Raw genomic sequence first — 18,633 nt, 5'->3', positions numbered from 1 at the left:
CAGGTGTAATCTGGATCATCAACATATTTACCCAGAGGGCTGAATACAAACACAAGGCAGAAATTAAAGGCTTTTTCTTTCATTCCCTATCGGCTGCATGGTAACTACATTGAATTTACGATAGCAACAATAGATGAGCGATTTCCATCAGTTAGCTCACATAAAAATAACATCAAATTAATTAAGTCAGGTCACTTTGTTTGCCATGAACTCTGGCGCATTTTCACTGCTTAAAACTTTAGACAGAATTTAATTATCCTTTTTTTTTAATAGTAAGCTGCACCAACAGAGCTTTCAGTCTCTTAGCAATAAGGGAGTATAAACATTCCATGTAGTGCAAGTATTATTCCACTTGTTTTGTGCGGTCTGTATTTTGTCAGCTGCTATGACTCCACCATCCACTGAAGTGGGAAAGAAATTTACAACCATCTTTGATTTTTGACACGGTGAACCAGTTTTATTATTTGCTGCATTCTTCTCTCTCTCTGGTTTCTCAAATACCCGAATTATATCACATCACAGTTAACACACTGGAAAAAATCGAAATCTAGATAAGTCTTTTTTTCTTAAAATAAGTGCATTTGTTCTTGGATTGAGGAAAAAGAGACATTTTGCCAATGGAACAAGACAATTTACACTTCAAAGAAGAAAACACAATTGCATTGTCTTATTTCAAGTGCATGTTATCTAATTATCTTATTTTAAGAGCAAAAATACTAATTCCATTGGCAAACTATCTCATTTACCTACTCAAATTAAGGATAAATACACTTAGTTTAAGCAATTTTTACTTATTTCTAGACCATTTTTCTAGTGCATCCTTGCTGTATTTTGCTTCCCCCATCACTGCTGCTGATGTAGAAGTATGAACCTAGAACAGATCAATGCGTTTGTCGGCATCCGTTTTTAAGCCACCAGCTGAGAGGAATCCCTCGGGGCAACGCCCCCCAGGGAGTCTCAGCTCTACTCTCCTGAGCAGCTTCTAAAATATCTCATTCATGACATTGAACAGGTGGATTGGGGGAAGTGTTGGGTGTGGTTCCTGCTGCTGTTTGAGCTCCAGCTCTCGCAGTGAAACAATAATAATAGACTTATACAGCAACATCAGAACCTTGACACACAGGTAGGGGTTCAGCAGATTTCCTGCTCCCAGAATCTGATTCCACAATCTGACGTAAACAAGCATGCAGAGTGTGGCCTTACTCTTGCTGCCGTGCATCTGGTGACTGTCGAAGCCTCCAAAGGTCTCGGCGCGGCGGGGCAGACACACCGGCCCAGCGCCTCCCCCCTCGTGTACGCTGGCCATTGCTCCCCCCAGGCTGCCATTTACCAGCGCCTGCAACGTCTCCACTGTGATCAACACACACAAACAAACACACATCCAGGCAAGCATTAATGCACAGGTCGGTAAGTGGATTATCCCGGCTAACTGTGTTATAGCTCAGTTCTGCACCCAAGAATCCAGCCAGACACTCCTGGCTCCTGTTGCCAAGCAACCACCACCCACCTGTTGGATCCACAGAGCTTCTTCACTAAAAGTTTCAATATATTTGCAATTTGAAAGCGATATTAACTCTGGGAAGGAAAAAATGCAGCATGTGCAGGAGACCTGAGGTGAACCCAGGAGGTATAAAGCAAATCAGAAATCAGCCGTCTGTATTGGGAAGGCTGCAAAAGTAAAAAAACTGCAACAAAAACAGCAAATAGTGAATAGAAACTGAAGATGCAAGCTGAAAACTACTTTTCATGTTTGTTTAGAGTTCTCTCTGCCTGCAGCAATGCTTCCAGTTTTGGAGCAGTGCGAGATTTCCTTATCTAACCACCAGCTCTGACTGTTAGGCCACTAACTCGGCTTCAGGCAAGGTCTGAAACAGGAATACCCAAAACATGAGAGATCTACTGGGAAGTGATCTTGCTGCAAAACAAAAGTCACAAATCTGACCTTTGCATTTCTGAATAAACTAATAAAAACCTCACATGTTGATCCGAATAAAACCAACTGGATGCAAAACCTTTTCTTTTTTCTCCTGAAAAAGTAAACCTTACTAACTTTTCCTAAAACAAGCACAACCCAGCTCACCTTCAGAAAAACATGCAGCTAAAAGAGCTCTTAATGGGCAGAGAATGTGCCGTGCAGCTCTGTCTTTCTCTCCATATTCCCATCTCTTTGTCTCAAGATACAGATCTTGTGCAGCGAGTTTTGCTCTCAGCTTCTGCTTTCTTCTCATAAACATTTGATGAAACGAGAGAAAAGCCCAAAACATGGCCTAAGTGCAGTCTCCAAACTCATCCTGATTCCTTTTATGTTTTCAGCACACATTTAAAAAAATAGAAGCTTGCGCTTTAGCTCTGATTAGAAAACTAACTCAGAAGCAGGGATAGATAATATCTGACGAGAGTCCTTTACAGAGTCATATAAAAGTATTCACACCCATGAAACTCCTTTAAATGTTGTCGTATCACCAACACCAAACCGGGGTTATTAAACAAGAAACCAAGTTGTGATTTTATCACAGTGCTCTGGTTAGTCCTTCGTCTCAAAATAGAAAGAATCAGACCAAACATGGCTGCCTGCTACACAAACCTAGCCTCCATGAAAGAGAGGAAACAAGAGACATATTCTTCAAAAAAGCAAAAAGAAGTCCTGTTTGGATTTTTGTGGCATGAAACTAAAACCTAAATTTCTACTCTTCAAGCTAATTTCTATGTTTGGTGGAAACAACATCGCCATAGCAACCTAAACAAACCCAGTTGAGATTCTCTGCTATAATCAAGGAAATCCATGTTTACAGAAACAATCTTCCAGCTCCAGCTCTTCTGCTTAAACGTCTAAAAACAGTCTACATTTAGTTTCCTCTCTAAATGTATGAAGCTGGTAGAGGAAGCCGGTTCTAGAGGTACTGGCTCAGCAAGATTGTAAACAAATATACACACACCAGCTTTTGTGTTTCTATCATGATCATTGTCCAGACTCTGCAGTGCAAAAAATTTAAATCTAAAAAAATTATTTTTTTCTTCAACTGAGGTAGGCGAGACAACTTAACATTTAAGATAAGAAAAAAAAATTGCATTGTCTTATTTCAAGTGCATAATAAAAAAAAAAACACTAATTCCATTGGCAGATCATATTTACCTGCTCAAATTAAGGGTAAATACACTTGATTTAAGAATGTTTTCCTTTTTCTTGATCGTTTTTTGCAGTGTACAAAGGTCATCCTAGAAATTGGAGCCTAAACATGAGTTGGGGGTAAATTGTCAATAAGGACCTGGTGTTCACATTGCAAAAACCATCTAGAAATAAATAGAAAATGTCTTAAATTAAGTGTACCTACCCTTAATTTTAGCAGATAAATAAGATGATTTGCCAATAAAAATTATATTTTACTCCTAAAATAAGATAATTAGATAATATGCACTTCAAATAAGACAAAGCAATTGTTTTTTTCCTTGCTTTAAATGTAAATTGACTTGTTCCATTTGCAAAGTATCTCACTTACCTTGTCAATATAAGAAAAAATGCACTATATTTAAGCGGAAATGACTCATTTAGATTTCCATTTTTTGCAGTGCATAGGTGGTAACCTTGCAGACAAGGCTGTATTCTGGGCTAAAACAGATATCAGTATATGTTCCAGGAACAGTATTTGCCCCTATGCAGCAGAAACATGTCTGGTTTAACGTGTGACATTACTGGAACATCATAGATAACCTAATTTGAAATTAATTTTAGTCCTGATGTTTCTTAACAACAGAAGCTGATGCTATGATCTTATAGGAAACATTTCCTGTCTCCCTCTCACAGAATTCATGTCAGTGTTGCTTCACATCCAAGGACACCAAAAGAGAAATGCATTTAGACCACAAATACCACAAGCTTCACTTCCTCCGTCTTACCTTCCTGCAGAGCATCTTTCATGATAGACGCCCCCTGAGGCGGCTCCTGGCTGCAGGCTGACCTGAAAAAAGGCTCGACCTGCCTGCAGGCCTCTTCGCTGGGGCTAAAGCCCTCCCACATCTCCCTGAAGAGCCGCACCTTCTCCTCCAACAGAGAGATAATCTCTGTGTCTTTCTGTTTCAACATATCTGGCCGGCAGAAACAGACAATGGTATCGGCATCCGAGGAAAAAATGAAAAATACTTTTGGTGTTTCTTTCCACAAAAGCCTGTTTGATGTGTTCTTCTCACCTCTGATCTCTTTGGCTTTGCTCTCCAATTGTCTTTTGTCATCCTCCGTCTCACTGGGGATCCCCTCATCTTCGTCTTTGTCCCTGCACAGATGTGAAGAGCACAAGATGCATCACAGAAAGGAAAAATGATTAAACTGCAGACTGTAAAAGAGAGCATTAGAATTTTAAAATCTTAAATAGTTACTGTGCAAAAATCTAAAAAATGCCACCTATTTACCGTAATTAGGGTGAACTATTAAACTCGATGATTACATTTTAGGTTAAAAGCTAATAGATAAGGAAAATAGAAACCTGTATTTAAATTAACCTTCTAATAAACCTTTAGAGTTCTTACTCATTTTACATTTCTTAATAACTTTCTCTACTTTCTGACATTTTTCAAACTTCTTTTCCTCCCACAGAGGAAAAAAAGCTAAAAATGAGCTTCGGCCTCATCCTATGAAGAGCCTATTCACGTGTATAATTCAGAGAGAAGATAGCGTGTGCATTGAGTTTTTCTTTTCTCATCTCCTGCCAACAGATTGATTTCAGTTTTGTATTCTGACAGAAGTTAGAGGAGGAAGGAGTGAGACAGAGGGCTAAATCTCTTCCTTCTTCTCACTGGCTGCATTCGAGTAATCCTCTGCTTATAAGCGAGCTGCCCTCGCAGCCAATCCAGCATTAGATGGTCCTTGAGTACATCCCATCCACAGGTAGAGTGCAGCTAATCCTCCTGGCTGCATAGTGCTTTGTCCCAACTTCACGAACATTATCATAAAAAACTGGGAAAAGTCTAACCCCAGCTTAGAGCGCAGAGGAGAGGCCAAACCTGAGCCTGTTCACAGCAGAGTTACAAGCTTAAGCACAGAGAGGATTAAGTAAAAAGGAAAAAAAAAAAGTTTTTTCGAAACAACAAAGCCTTACAAAAGAAGTTGGAGGACGGGATAAAAAAAAAAGAAGCTGAGGAAGCACACAGGAGACCCAAATGATTCCCACTCACATAGACTGCATGGCTGTCTGGATGAGCTGCATCCAGGTGTTGCGTTCCTCCTTGGAGCTGGCCAGGATCTCCATCATCTCCGGCTTCTCTGTACCCACTGTGATGAGGAAGAAGCCACGCTCTTTGTTGGCGACCTCCCTGACGATTAGCTTCTGGAGGGAGATGACCGTGGAGCGCTGGTCCTTCGGGGAGACAAGGGAGGATGAAAATGGAGGGTTGGAGGAAGCCAGCGTGGGAGGAGAGAGGAGAAAAAGAAAGGAGGCAGTGGGAGGGTCAAGGGAGAGACGATGGGAAAAGCACCATGGAAGGAAAATGGCCGGGTGGGGGGTGTGGGTATGGGATTGGGGCAATTATTGGTGCAATAAAAACAAGTACAGCAAAGAGGGAAGAAAAGGTCAAGTGTTTTTTTAATCAGGAAGGAGATTTAAGAAAAAGAATGTAGATCAAAAGAGCTAAGATAAACTCATTGGATCAGTTTAGTTGGACAGATTAATAATTTGGATCATTTGATCAGATTAATAATTTGGATGATTTGATGAGATTAATAAATACGATCGTTAGATCAGATTAATAAATACGATCATTGGATCAGATTAATAAATACGATCATTGGATCAGATTAATAATTTGGATCATTAGATCAGATTAATAATTTGGATCATTAGATCAGATTAATAATTTGGATCATTAGATCAGATTAATAAATACGATCATTGGATCAGATTAATAAATACGATCATTGGATCAGATTAATAAATACGATCATTGGATCAGATTAATAAATACGATCATTGGATCAGATTAATAAATACGATCATTGGATCAGATTAATAAATACGATCATTGGATCAGATTAATAATTTGGATCATTAGCTCAGATTAATAAATACGATCATTGGATCAGATTAATAAATACGATCATTGGATCAGATTAATAATTTGGATCATTAGATCAGATTAATAAATACGATCATTGGATCAGATTAATAAATACGATCATTAGATCAGATTAATAAATACGATCATTAGATCAGATTAATAAATACGATCATTGGATCAGATTAATAAAAACGATCATTGGATCAGATTAATAAATACGATCATTGGATCAGATTAATAATTTGGATCATTAGATCAGATTAATAATTACGATCATTAGATCAGATTAATAATTTGGATCATTTGATCAGATTAATAATTTGGATCATTTGATCAGATTAATAAATTCGATCATTTGATCAGATTAATAGTTTGGATCATTAGATCAGATTAATAATTTGGATCATTTGATCAGATTAATAAATACGATCATTAGATCAGATTAATAATTTGGATCATTAGATCAGATTAATAAATACGATAATTAGATCAGATTAATAACTTGGATCATTTGATCAGATTAATAAATGCGATCATTTGATCAGATTAATAATTTGGATCATTAGATCAGATTAATAATTTGGATCATTGGATCAGATTAATAATTTGGATCATTAGATCAGATTAATAATTTGGATCATTAGATCAGATTAATAAATACGATCATTGGATCAGATTAATAAATACGATCATTAGATCAGATTAATAATTTGGATCATTAGATCAGATTAATAAATACGATCATTAGATCAGATTAATAAATACGATCATTAGATCAGATTAATAATTTGGATCATTGGATCAGATTAATAAATACGATCATTAGATCAGATTAATAATTTGGATCATTTGATCAGATTAATAAATACGATCATTAGATCAGATTAATAATTTGGATCATTTGATCAGATTAATAAATGCGATCATTAGATCAGATTAATCAATAAGATCAGATCAGATCATCACTTCTGCTAAACAAACCCTGAAGCTCCCTAGTTTCCTCCTAAAGATGTTCACTGTCTCCAGATCTGCTCCCATTTCGTCTAAAAAGCTCTTTAAAACGATGGACCTCCAGGTTCAGTATTGGGAGCATTTTATTTTAAGTCACATAATTAAGTTTAGGGCAGGGTTGGACCAAGCTGTGATTTACTCCAGATGCAATCGTTACAGTATTAATCAGGCTAAAAACTCTATTTGGTGAATATTGAACTTTTTTTTTTTAAACCAGAAGACTAAAGAAATGCCCCTCCCACTCTGTTGCTTGATAAAAAAATTAACGTACAGTTGCTCCTTACACGACTTTAAATGTTTCTTGGTTGCTTGTAAAGGATTCAGTTCTGTTTCAGTTTTAGGCTAAGGTGATGTTATTCATACGAATGCTTTTGTAAGGATGGAAGAATCAAAATAAGACTCTTTAGTGGATTATTAAAATCATTTCTAACAATTTTATTTATCTAAAACAGAAAAACCTAGTTAGAGGAGTAAGTTAGACAAAAAATTTAGATAAAATAAATTTTGCATTTTACTGTCTATAAATGTGCTCCTTCCAGAAAATGATTAATTAATTATTAAAATAAGTGATCACTGCTAACTTGACCAGTTGGTTAGTTGGACGTCTTTAACATTTAGAAAAAAAATCATCTGACAAGTTTCTTTAGATACTTAGACCTGCATTATTCGAACATGGATCAATAATTTAACACTTATGTGCAGAGATGGGTAAGAATGTTTTATTTTCTTCCTATTGGTGTAATGGCCTCTGGGTTTGTGATCCAAACCAATTAATTCAAATCACCTTTATAAAACAGATGAGTCCAGTTTCCGTTCTCAGGTTTGCTTTTAATTCTTTAATCTTCATCTGAAAACACCCATCATCTCATAACCCCTATTCATTCTGGAAATATTCCCTCTCAGTGCCACCAGCCTGAACTCAAACACTGCAAGCTTTACTAATGGATGTGATTATCCAGCTGCAGGCCTGCCTGTTTTCATCCCTCTAATGTGCGACAAAAAAGCATGAAGCTGGGAGCCCTGTAAACAAGGAGCGAGAGCCCCAACAGAAACCCAGATGATTTATCACAGCTGGGTCAGGAGCCCAGGGCCAGATCGGCTTTATGAGCTTCAGCTAGCGTGCAAGCGAGAGGCAGAAGTTCCTGCTCAGTGGGAAAAACAAACAGGACAGCTTCTGCTAACAGCAAGAACACTGCATTGAGAAAGGATGAAAACATCTGATGTTTATCACTGCAGGAAGCAGGAAAACTAGGAGAGATTTAAAAAAAATGTCCAAGAAGAGGAGAGATGACAGTGAGAACCTACCAGCATGGCAAAGACATATTTTTGGCCCTTCTTTTGAAGGAAGACCAAAACATCTGATAGGAGCAGAGCCTGAACGTCTAGAAAATCAACAGGAGAGGAAGCAGAGGGTTAGGAGATCAACCGTAGATGAAGGAATACTTCTATAGCTCTATGATCACCTTTTAGTCTTCCTTGTGTGTTCTTCAGCTGCAGCGCTCCATCGTGGATCAGCTGCCGCCTCAGCAGGTCTTCTCTGGCGAAGAGCTGGCCGCTTTTGAACATCATGATGGACTTGCTGTCCATGCGGCTGTGGAACTCCTTCAGACGGCGCCTCTTTTCGTGCTCGTTCACCTTGCTGTCGACTGCGGCGATCACCTCTTTCACCAACCGGACGGCCTCGTTCAGGTCGTCGTAGTCCTCGTCTGTTTCTGTGGAGGAGATGTGAGGATGAGTCAGGATAGCAACAGAGGAGGGACATTCTGGAAACGGTTCAGCATGCAACTTCTTTTTTATTTATTTATTGGAAAAGCAAGCTTTACAGGTAAGCTCATCCAAGTTCCAGAGACCATCACATTACTGCGAATAAGAACATTGACGAATGTTAATCAAAGGTTTTGCCTTTTACAATAAAGAGAACAGGTAAAACATGTGAGTAGTTGAGGGGAAGGTCTAATTCTTCTCACTATCTGGGGCAGCACAGACGGACTTTTACATTTGTCCCAAATGGTATCAGAATAAAAGCTCTGACAATGTAACTGTGCGGCAGGTTAAACTAAACCACTGGGAGCGCTGATTAATCATAATCTGTCCATTTTGACCAGATCGTGAAAAAGGTTTCCCTTTGACCTCTGAGAGAGAATGATAGTTTCTCCAGAATATAAATCTTGCGTTCAATTTTGAACTCATTCACTGCAGGTATTTCAGGTTTTAACCATTTTTGGGTGTTTTTCTTTTGCTTTGCTTCCTACAAGAAGCATTAACAACAGTTTTTTTTTATCATTTAGAGCAGGTGTCTTCAACGTTTTCCAGGCTAAGGACCCCCAAACTGATGGTGAGATGAAGCAAGGACCCCCTAATTATATATATTGTTTGAAATTGTGTTCTATCAAACTGGTCCTATAGTCACTATTACAGATGGAGTAATGTAACCAAAGTAATTTCGCCCTGGGATAATTAAAGTATTTCTGATTCGTATTCCTCGTTGATGGGACAGGTGTGAATGAAATGATGATGAATTCATGTTGAATTCATGTTCATGTGTATTTAAAGACATTTTAATTAGTGGAAAAATTGCAGGGGGGAATATATATCTATATAAAAAAAAAACGTACAAAAAAAAAACAACAACAAAATTTTGTCGACCCCCATGCAGTACCTCCGTGGACCCCCTAGGGGTCGTGGACCCCCTGTTGAAGACCTTTGATTTAGAGTCCAACGTCCAAATAAAATAACACTGAGATACAAGTTTTCACATTTACAGGGGATCTTTTTCATGAATTTGTTATTTAAATGATAACTTATTTGCTCTCAGAATAGTTTAAAGTCGTAGGGAAGCGGCTCTTCAGATGACCGTTGATGTATGATTGGCCGAATTTAGTAGTTCAGGCTGACGTATAACTAACTGACCTGCATAAGATAGTGAAAAAAAAAACAGATTTTAAGACAGGATTTTTTTTAAATAGAAATTTTCTAAACTTTGGGACACTATGGTCTGATAAAGAGTACATTTATATACATGTTTAAGCCAGAATGATTTGACATCTAAATATGACTTCCCCACGACTTTAAGCACTGGACAGCTCCAGAAAATATGGTGAGGATTTGCCTCATTTGTTCCACAGAGCATAACAGCTGACTTTGTTGCTCAGATACTTTTTCTGAGCTGGATTCTCAAAGTACCTAAAAGTATCTTCCAGCTAAACTCCCTCCACATGGTGGAGCTTGAGGTCATCCAGTGTTGTTTATTGATCTGATCCCAGCCTTCATATGAGACGGTTAAATATCCTTTTATCCATCTGCTTATGTAGTCTGTCACCTTGTTTGGAGGCTTAAACAACTAGAGATGGTGAAGTGATTTTATTTTAACATAAACTAACTAGTTTGAAAAACAAAGCCCTACTAATCAAGAGCTGGAATACTTTTTTTTCTTTTTAAGTTGGACTTTTTTTTTTCTCTCATGACATATTTTCCTCTTTTATATCCAAAGTGTGTATTCAGTTTCACCATATACCAACCAGTTATTTTAGTGTTGTTTAATTTTGACATGCAGGATCTAAAATATTTAACTTTACGACTTAATATGGGATAAATCTCTTGTTTTGCCTTTTTTTCTTAGAGGTTCGAAGTGGGAGAAGCCGTACCCAAACAACAGCTGCAGATTTAACTGCACAGAAAGGTGTATTTAAAATGATTTGACTCACTTCTTAAATTTGTAGTTGTAAAAATGATTAAACACGGATGGTATTGAGAAGTGAAAGAGGAATGTTTTCTTTCTCAAACTGATTTTTATAACGTGTGGTGCGTGTTTGTATTTCACATCAGTGTCTACGCTTTGGCAGGAAGTCTTTTGGTTTTTTTTAAGCAACTTTGCACGTCCAGACACTGAAGCTCCCCCACCCATTCTTCTTTGCAGAATAAGTTCATTTAATTAACTCTAAGACCATCCCTCTATCAAACCATCCATCTTTTTAGTCTCTGGCTGCCTCCCTGTCACTGCTTTGAAAGAACGCTACCTCCACATCATGATGCTTCCACCCCCATAGTATGGTGCGGTAATGACATTTTTGAGGTGACAGACAAAGCACTTTTTCCAACCCACAGTGGCAGTAGGCCAAAACGTTCTGACCTACAGCTAAAGGTCCCAATGTTGACAGATCCTTCCACTTAAAGCTGTGTTTAGTTCACATCCCAATGGACACTATTCACCAATGGGACATCTCCAAGGATATTTTATTACTATTAGAGGTACTAGAGTAAAGTAGACTACATACTAATGCACATCAGTTTTTATTCATTTACTTGGAAAAATAAATGTAAATCCATGCCTTATTTTCTTCCACTTTGCAATTCTAGAACAAATGTTATTGACCTTAACAAAAGCCGGCAATGTCTTTGGTTGTAAAAGGAGAAAATCTACACTGCAAAAAAGTAAATCTAAATAAGTCAATTTTTTCTTTAAATAGGTGCATTTTTTTCTTGAATTGAGGAGGTAAGTGAGATAATTTGCCAATGGAACACGACAATTTACATTTAAAATAAGAAAAAACAACTGCCTACTATCTAAATATTTTGTTATATTACTAAAAATCATTGCATTGGCAGATCATCTTATTTTGCTAAAATTGTACTTATTTCTAGACCTTTTTTGCAGTGTAGACATGTTAAAAAGATCTGGATATTTTTCCCAGACACTGCCTTAAAAAAAAATAATATTTCTAATAATGGGAAAATAAAGCACAGACATAAAGTTGCTGTATTTCTCCATAGATTCCACCTTTAACACTGCTGCTCTCCACAGCTTTGGACACAATGAGCACAACTTCACCTGCATCTAGGTCTGTTTTAGTTCATCTGAGCTTCAAAGCAAAAAGAAATAATCTTGGCGATACTTTGCTGCTTGCTTTCAATACATATAAGTGTTGTGAAAAAAAAAATGTCTGCTTAAATCAACTTTAGGATTAAGTCAGAGCGCCTACATCCCACATGGAACCATAAAGAGGCTCCAGGGAAGGATTAGAGGGAATGTAGACAGCAGGAGGCCGGCTGCCGACAACTCTTTTAAATCAGATCACAATATTTCAGCTCTTCAGGGTTTTGCTTCACTCATCAGTCTAAGAACACCTTATAAAACACCAGATAAATACCTTCCTCTATCTTCCTTAAAACCAGTGCCACATAGCTGTGGCTTTACAGTGGAAACAAAAGGCTGAAAATGTGATAATAAGCTCATTAATAGTAACATTTCTGAGCTAAGCTTGTATAGGCCTCAACAACTGCAGAAATGTGCTTAAAGCACTCCACCCATAACCTCAAACCCAACTCATTTGACCAAGAAAATTAACATTTCTTGTAAACATTACAATCTTGTACTGATTGTAATAAAATAATTTATATTTTAATTAATTAACCAATCTGCAGGTCAAACACTAAAACAATTGGATTTATATTTCATCAAATGCTTCAAAGCTAAGAAATTTAGCCCTTTTAGGCCTGTAACCATATTAACCATGAATGTGTATTTCAATAAAAGAAAATAGTATAAAGCTTAGTGATATTATTTGATCAATAAACTATTTTCTACTAAATCCCCAATTTTAACCTGTGTTAAAAACTCTAGAGAAGAATTTAGTCTTTTATGAATAGATAGCAAGAATTATCTGAAAATGTTTTTTTTAAATAGGTGTATTTACCTTTAATTTGAGCAGGTAAATAAGATAATTTGCCAATGGAATGAGTATTTTACCTTTAAAATAAGGTAATTTGATATCATGCACTTGAATAAGAGACTGCAGTTGTTGTTTTTTTTTATTTAAATGTGAATTGTCTTATTTCGTTAGCAAAGTGTCTCCTTTATCTGTTCAATTCAAGAAAAAATGCACTTATTTTAAGAAAAACTGACTTACTGAGATTTTGATTTTTTGCAGTGTAATCGTCTTTAGAAATAAATATCAGAATCAATCAGCTGGTTGCACCTCAGGGCAACATGGAATGGATATCGGCCAAGAAAATGATTGATTTCATTGACTGATACCATTGACTATAAAAACCCCGATTGCTTTGCAGAAATAATTGATAGGATTTCATACATCATTGAGTATTTGACAGCAGAAATAATAATATCCTTTGATCATGACTGATCTTTCTAATCAAATATTTTTCCTCATCACAGCAGCTCAGAGTCGTGTCTGCAGGGCAGATGAGACTGACATTAAACCCACCTTTAGTGTGCAACAGAATTCTCTGAATCAGTACAGGGTACTTTGTAATCCTCTGGGTCACCAGCAGGATGCAATCTGGGATATCAAGCCTCCGCACAGTGCTGCTACTTCTCATTTTCTGGGAGAAAACAAAGAACGAGAAGCACCTTTAAAGGAGAATGCCCACATAACAAATGGCAAAGCTCACAGAGGAAGGCTTTAAGTTGTCAGACAAACTCGAATTAAACACATCATCAGCCTAAAGATGTGATAAGACACCAATCAGGAAAAGGAACATGTGTTACATAACAGATACGTGCTAACAGTGAGGCAGAAGGCTGATCCTTACCTTGATAAAGTTTTTAAAGTTTTTGTTTTTGTTCATGAGGTCCTTGTAGACGTTGATGGCTTCGTTGTGACGGCTGCAGAATTTCCCATAAACTTTTTTCATACAGTCCCCATTGGATTCCGAGAACTGAGGGTCAAATACAACAAAAATAAATACGCAAAACATATACTGACAGCATAGATAATTTAAAAAGGGAGTCCCTGCCTGAAACCTTTAATTCTATTCAGTGGACCATCAGGTCTTCCACATGACTGAAATGTTTAGCTAACTCAAACACGCCTGACCTGGCTGACCAGAATGTCTCCTATCCTGTTGATGATGAAGTTTCCCTCCGACCCTCCCGCTTCCAGCTGGCTCTCCTTTTCTCGGGCAAAGAGTCGTTGGAGGAGCTGGTCGTGCAGGTCTAGGAGATCATCCAATACTGGAAAAATCCTTTCCACTGTGTGCTGATCCAGAGGAACCTCCTTCTGCAGGCCTTTGCTGTATATTTCAGACATGATGCACAACGTTTGCATGTAATGCAACTCAGTCTGCATCAGCTCTGCACAAAGTAAAACAAACTCTTCTTATTCAAAGACACAAAAAGGCAGTTTCCATGTGGATCCAAAGATGCATGTCTTCTGATCCAGAGCTCTGCAAACAGCTTCCCTCAGTGTTCATCGTAATATAATACTTAATGATCAGGGAGGAATTTCCTAGATTTGGTTAACCACTGCTAGATTGAGATAAAGATAAAAAGCTAAAGCATCAGGCAATGTTAATAGTTCAGAAATCTTTAACATTTAGTCAACAAACAGTCATTACACTGCAAAAACATTCTGCAAATCAGTACACATGTCTTAAAATAAGTGTATTCACCCTTAATTTAAGTAGGAAAATAAGTTGATCTGCCAATGGAATGAGCATTTTTCCCTTAAAATAAGATAATTAGATATTATTCCCTTTAAATAAGAGACTGTAATTGTTTTTTCTTATTTAAAATGTAAATGGTCCTATTCCACTGGCAAAGTGTCTCACTTACTTGCTCAATTTAAGAAAAAATCCACTTATTTTAAGAAATAACTTAGATTAACATTTTTGCAGTGTACAAAAAGTATTTTCAGGGGAATTTAGACATGAGAGAAATTATATCAAGTTTTACCAAATAAGAATTCAAAGATTTGTCTTGGATTTATATTCAGTCAGCTTCACATTCACACCTTCAAATAACATCAAGCTTGTGGCTGTTATGTGACTAAATGTGACTAAAAACTGCTGTGAGGGACTTTCTCTGATAAACAAAGCATTTCATGTAAGTTGGGTCTAATGATGCAGATTTAAAGGTCTGACTGAGTGGCTCCGATGTGTCCTAGGGAGTGTTGGAGGTTAATGTACCGTTGATGACATCTTGTCTCTTGACCAGCTCTTTGTTTTGCTGCTGCAGGTACTGCTGCTCCACACACAGACTCCAAGAGTCTGCCTCAAACTCTTTGGCATTCTCCTCGAACTCCCCCAGCAGCTGCGCGTCCATCATCTCTGTTCCGAAACAGGAGCACAGCTTACATTGACAACATTTTCTTGCACTTCTACTGACTGAAACACAGCAAGACAGAAGCCTGGGTGGAACTTATTCAGCCATGACAAGTGATATGAGAAAAAAAAAACAATTTTTTTTGTTGATTCTGCAGAAATAGGGTTAAACAGATTTTGTTTTGTTGGATTTTATGTCGCCAGCCTTTTAACCCTCTATGGCCTGCTTTTATTTTTTGGGGAAAAAGTATTTCACTCTAGTTTTGGGGGGCTTGGGCATCCCTTATTACATATCAGTCATAACATTTTGGCACTTGGCTTTAGTGTACCTTTGCAATCTGGTACCTTGCATCTCCCTTTCTTTACACATCGGGGACTGGAATGGGTATAGTGGGTCCTCTTCTCTTCTTTTCTTTTCCTCATACGCCCCAGCAATTGTGCAACTGGGACGACCTCCTCTCTTAAGCTGCGTTCACACCAAACGCAGCAGGGGCAGCAAAAACGCGTCTGCTGCTTCATTTTTGATGCTTGTACAAGTTTAGTTCTGACGCGCGGCTGAAGCATCTTTGCTGCTCTGGCTGCACGGTTGAAAACTGGATCTGACGTGAGTTGGGCGGAGCTAATCTATCCCTTCTTTGCCCTGCAGCTGTATTTGCTGTGATCAGTGGGAATAAAGTAGTTTTAATATGCTTTTAGGTGCAAAAATCCAACTGAAAACTTAATCAGTGCAGTCAGTTGATCCAGATTACGATCCTGTCTTCTAAAATTATTTCTGTCGGAGCCGCTCAGACCCCCACATACCAGCGGCTGGAAGGCGGTTTTCTTTTACATAATCCAAACTGCAGGCACCAGGATAATAAAAACTGGCAGGTTTCAGCATTTTAAGTTAATTTAAGTGTTAATAAACTGTTTCAGAGGAGTGATCATACCGCTCTGTATCATCAGCGATGTGTCTGTCTCCCTGCCAGCTCCCAGATCAGGGAGAAATTAAAGATTTCTTACAACAGAGTGTACTACTCCCATCAGAGGACAGCACAAACAGGCTCTAACCAGAGTAGAAAAAGTGGGAGGCCGCGTTGCACAACTGAGCAAGAAGATAAGTACATTAGAGTCTCTAGTTTGAGAAACAGACGCTTCACAGGTCCCCAACTTGCATCTTCATTAAATAGTACCCGCAGTAGCCTGTTTGTGGGAGTAGTACACACACACATATATATGTTAAAAAAAAAAAAAAAAAAAAAAAAAAATATATATATATATATATGTGTGTGTGTGTGTGTGTTTGTCAGAGTATATGTCAGATGCTAATATGTCAGAGTTGCAAATGTTTCCATACTAAATTTCTAATGCTCGGTAAACAGGGAAAAATTAATTCATCAAGAAGCAATCAGCCTTGTACATTTTAACTTTTTTGCCGCTAAAGTGACAAAATATGTACAGCTATTTTTGCAGGATATCAACCTTCAAACATTCTTAGATATGTTAGAAACACAGGTTTAGGGGTTAACAATAAAGAATGGTACTACTAATGGCCTTGTGCCTGAGCAACCAGAAGCTTCCATCTATAGCTCAGCACATCTCCACAGAATCAGTTTTATGTCAGTGTTGCTGTGAATCCTGTTTGTTTATTTCTAAAATACTAAACAGAAATGTGTTTGTTAACCTTCGTCGGTGAGAGACTCCATGGATTCTGTGACCTGGTTGGTTCTGTTGAGTGTGTCCATGGACTGTGAAAGGTACTGCAGGCCTTTAATGGGGATCTTGTCAAATGGACTGAAAGGAGAAATGTTAAAAGAAAAAAAAGGTGAGAAGAAAAGAGCAGGTCTGCATCACTAATCTGATTAAACGCTTTACAAGGTGCAGATATAAAGTTCAAATTCATCTAAACAGAGAGGTGACCATTTCCCTTGAACAAAGGGGCAGCTGCTCACCCTGCTATGTTGCTCATTGAGAGACTCTTGGACAGATTGTTTCCAGGGAAAGTCATGATGCTGGTGTGTCTCCTGGATGCTGGGATCCTTAGGGGAAAGCTGTCCTCAGGGCTTAAGACGGCCGACCGAGGATGGTCCCTCGTCCCACCAGCTGGAGGAGAAACTGTTAATATCACAGTTAGACTCCAAAATCCTGAAATAAACACTGATCCTAAAAAGCTACCCTTTAACAGATTCAAATTCATCATAAAACCAACTAGACTGTCATTTCTCATCTAGCTTTATCTGCTCACATCTGGAACACTGATCAGCAACACCTTGTTTTTATGATGCACTGCAGAAAGTACACTTCCTGCTGCAGCTCAGAGCTGTCATGGCTAAAAAGGCAACAAATACAAAAATAAAAATATTTGAAAAAGTCTGCATTCCATCTGATTCAGTTTGAAGTACTGTGTGTAAAAGTATGCGCAACAATGTCAGCGTCGAGCAAGGATGGTAGTGATCAGTTTCCTTGATGTGGAAGTGCCAAGGGTCTTGACTGGTCCCCTACAATTCCTTTTTAAACATCAATCCTTGTACTAAAATATTCTTTCTGTCAGAACTTGTGGACATTAAGATCTATAGAGAGGCACCCTCTCCTGGTCAGATCCTGTAATTCAGTGAAAGGATGGAGACAGAGTAAAAGAATATGCAAGAATGGGGGTCACTGCAGTGGCTGGAAGTTGGAGGGGATTCTGCTGGGAATTGCAGGGAAGTGGGCTGCCATTCGCCTGCGTTTGACTGGAAAGGGCATGTATGAATGGCTGCTACTGTCATTTGTCCATTTTGACCAGATCGTGAAAAAAGTTTCCTTTTGACCTCTGAGAGAGAATGATAGTTTCTCCAGAATATAAATCTCGTGTTCAATTTTGAACTAGTCATTCACTGCAGGTATTTCAGGTTTTGACCATTTTCTGGTGATTTTTTTGTTTTGCTTGCTGCAAGAAACATTAACAACAGATTTTTTTTTCCTTTAGAGTCAAATTTTTAAATGAAATAACACTGAGGTGCAAGTTTTCACATTTACAGGGGATCTTTTTCATGACTACGTTATTTAAATGATAACTTATTTGCTATCAGAATAGTTTAAAGTCATATCGAAGCAACTGTTCCAACCGTTGCATTTCAGAATTCTCCTGAGTGGTGCCCGACTTTACACGAGTGAATAAAGTGAATGTCATTGGTCGTTTATCAAGGGGGCGGGATTGTTGTGGCGGAAGGTTCGCAAGCAAGTTTGATTGTAGCCGGTTTGTCTGAAGCATCTTGCTAACCAGTTAGCAACGTAGTGCTAGTAGGTTCCTAATGGGAAATTCCATTGGGACCAAGTAGCACTAAATTGGTGACTTAGAAACGACACTGTCAAGGAACGCTATGGACAGCGGAAACATGCAAGAGGAGGAGAGTTTAGTGTCGGAGGTCGTGGATGAGTCTCCTCTGTCATCCATTTTTTATTTAGAGGAGGAAAGCGGGGATGAAGATGTTGTGGAAGAGGACGCCAGGACGGCAGAAGCTCGGTTTGGTGTAGAAGGCTTACAGCCGTACATGTTTG

General features: G+C 38.2%; 1 protein-coding gene across 8 annotated transcripts in view; it reads right to left on the bottom strand.

The window, feature by feature from the left end:
• Positions 1 to 18,633, bottom strand: part of LOC119788510 (A-kinase anchor protein 13) — a 197,905-nt gene that overhangs the window by 14,386 nt on the left and 164,886 nt on the right. For 7 of the 8 annotated variants that reach the window (XM_038292881.1, XM_038292874.1, XM_038292878.1 and 4 more), the window contains 12 exons: positions 17,046 to 17,196; positions 16,779 to 16,887; positions 14,980 to 15,127; positions 13,890 to 14,146; positions 13,606 to 13,731; positions 13,278 to 13,395; positions 8,520 to 8,768; positions 8,362 to 8,438; positions 5,167 to 5,348; positions 4,186 to 4,268; positions 3,895 to 4,083; positions 1,204 to 1,350 (listed from right to left, as the gene is read on the bottom strand). In XM_038292881.1, the coding sequence (XP_038148809.1) occupies positions 1,204 to 1,350; positions 3,895 to 4,083; positions 4,186 to 4,268; positions 5,167 to 5,348; positions 8,362 to 8,438; positions 8,520 to 8,768; positions 13,278 to 13,395; positions 13,606 to 13,731; positions 13,890 to 14,146; positions 14,980 to 15,127; positions 16,779 to 16,887; positions 17,046 to 17,196 (1,836 nt within the window). Of the gene's footprint in view, positions 1 to 1,203; positions 1,351 to 3,894; positions 4,084 to 4,185; positions 4,269 to 5,166; positions 5,349 to 8,361; positions 8,439 to 8,519; positions 8,769 to 13,277; positions 13,396 to 13,605; positions 13,732 to 13,889; positions 14,147 to 14,979; positions 15,128 to 16,777; positions 16,888 to 17,045; positions 17,197 to 18,633 lie in introns of all 8 variants that reach the window. The other variant, XM_038292879.1, reaches the window with a different exon arrangement.

The sequence above is a fragment of the Cyprinodon tularosa genome, unplaced genomic scaffold (assembly GCF_016077235.1).
Source record: "Cyprinodon tularosa strain WSP-4 unplaced genomic scaffold, ASM1607723v1 ctg319, whole genome shotgun sequence".
Lineage (NCBI taxonomy): Eukaryota > Metazoa > Chordata > Actinopteri > Cyprinodontiformes > Cyprinodontidae > Cyprinodon > Cyprinodon tularosa.
This window is presented reverse-complemented; position numbering and strand designations above follow the sequence as displayed.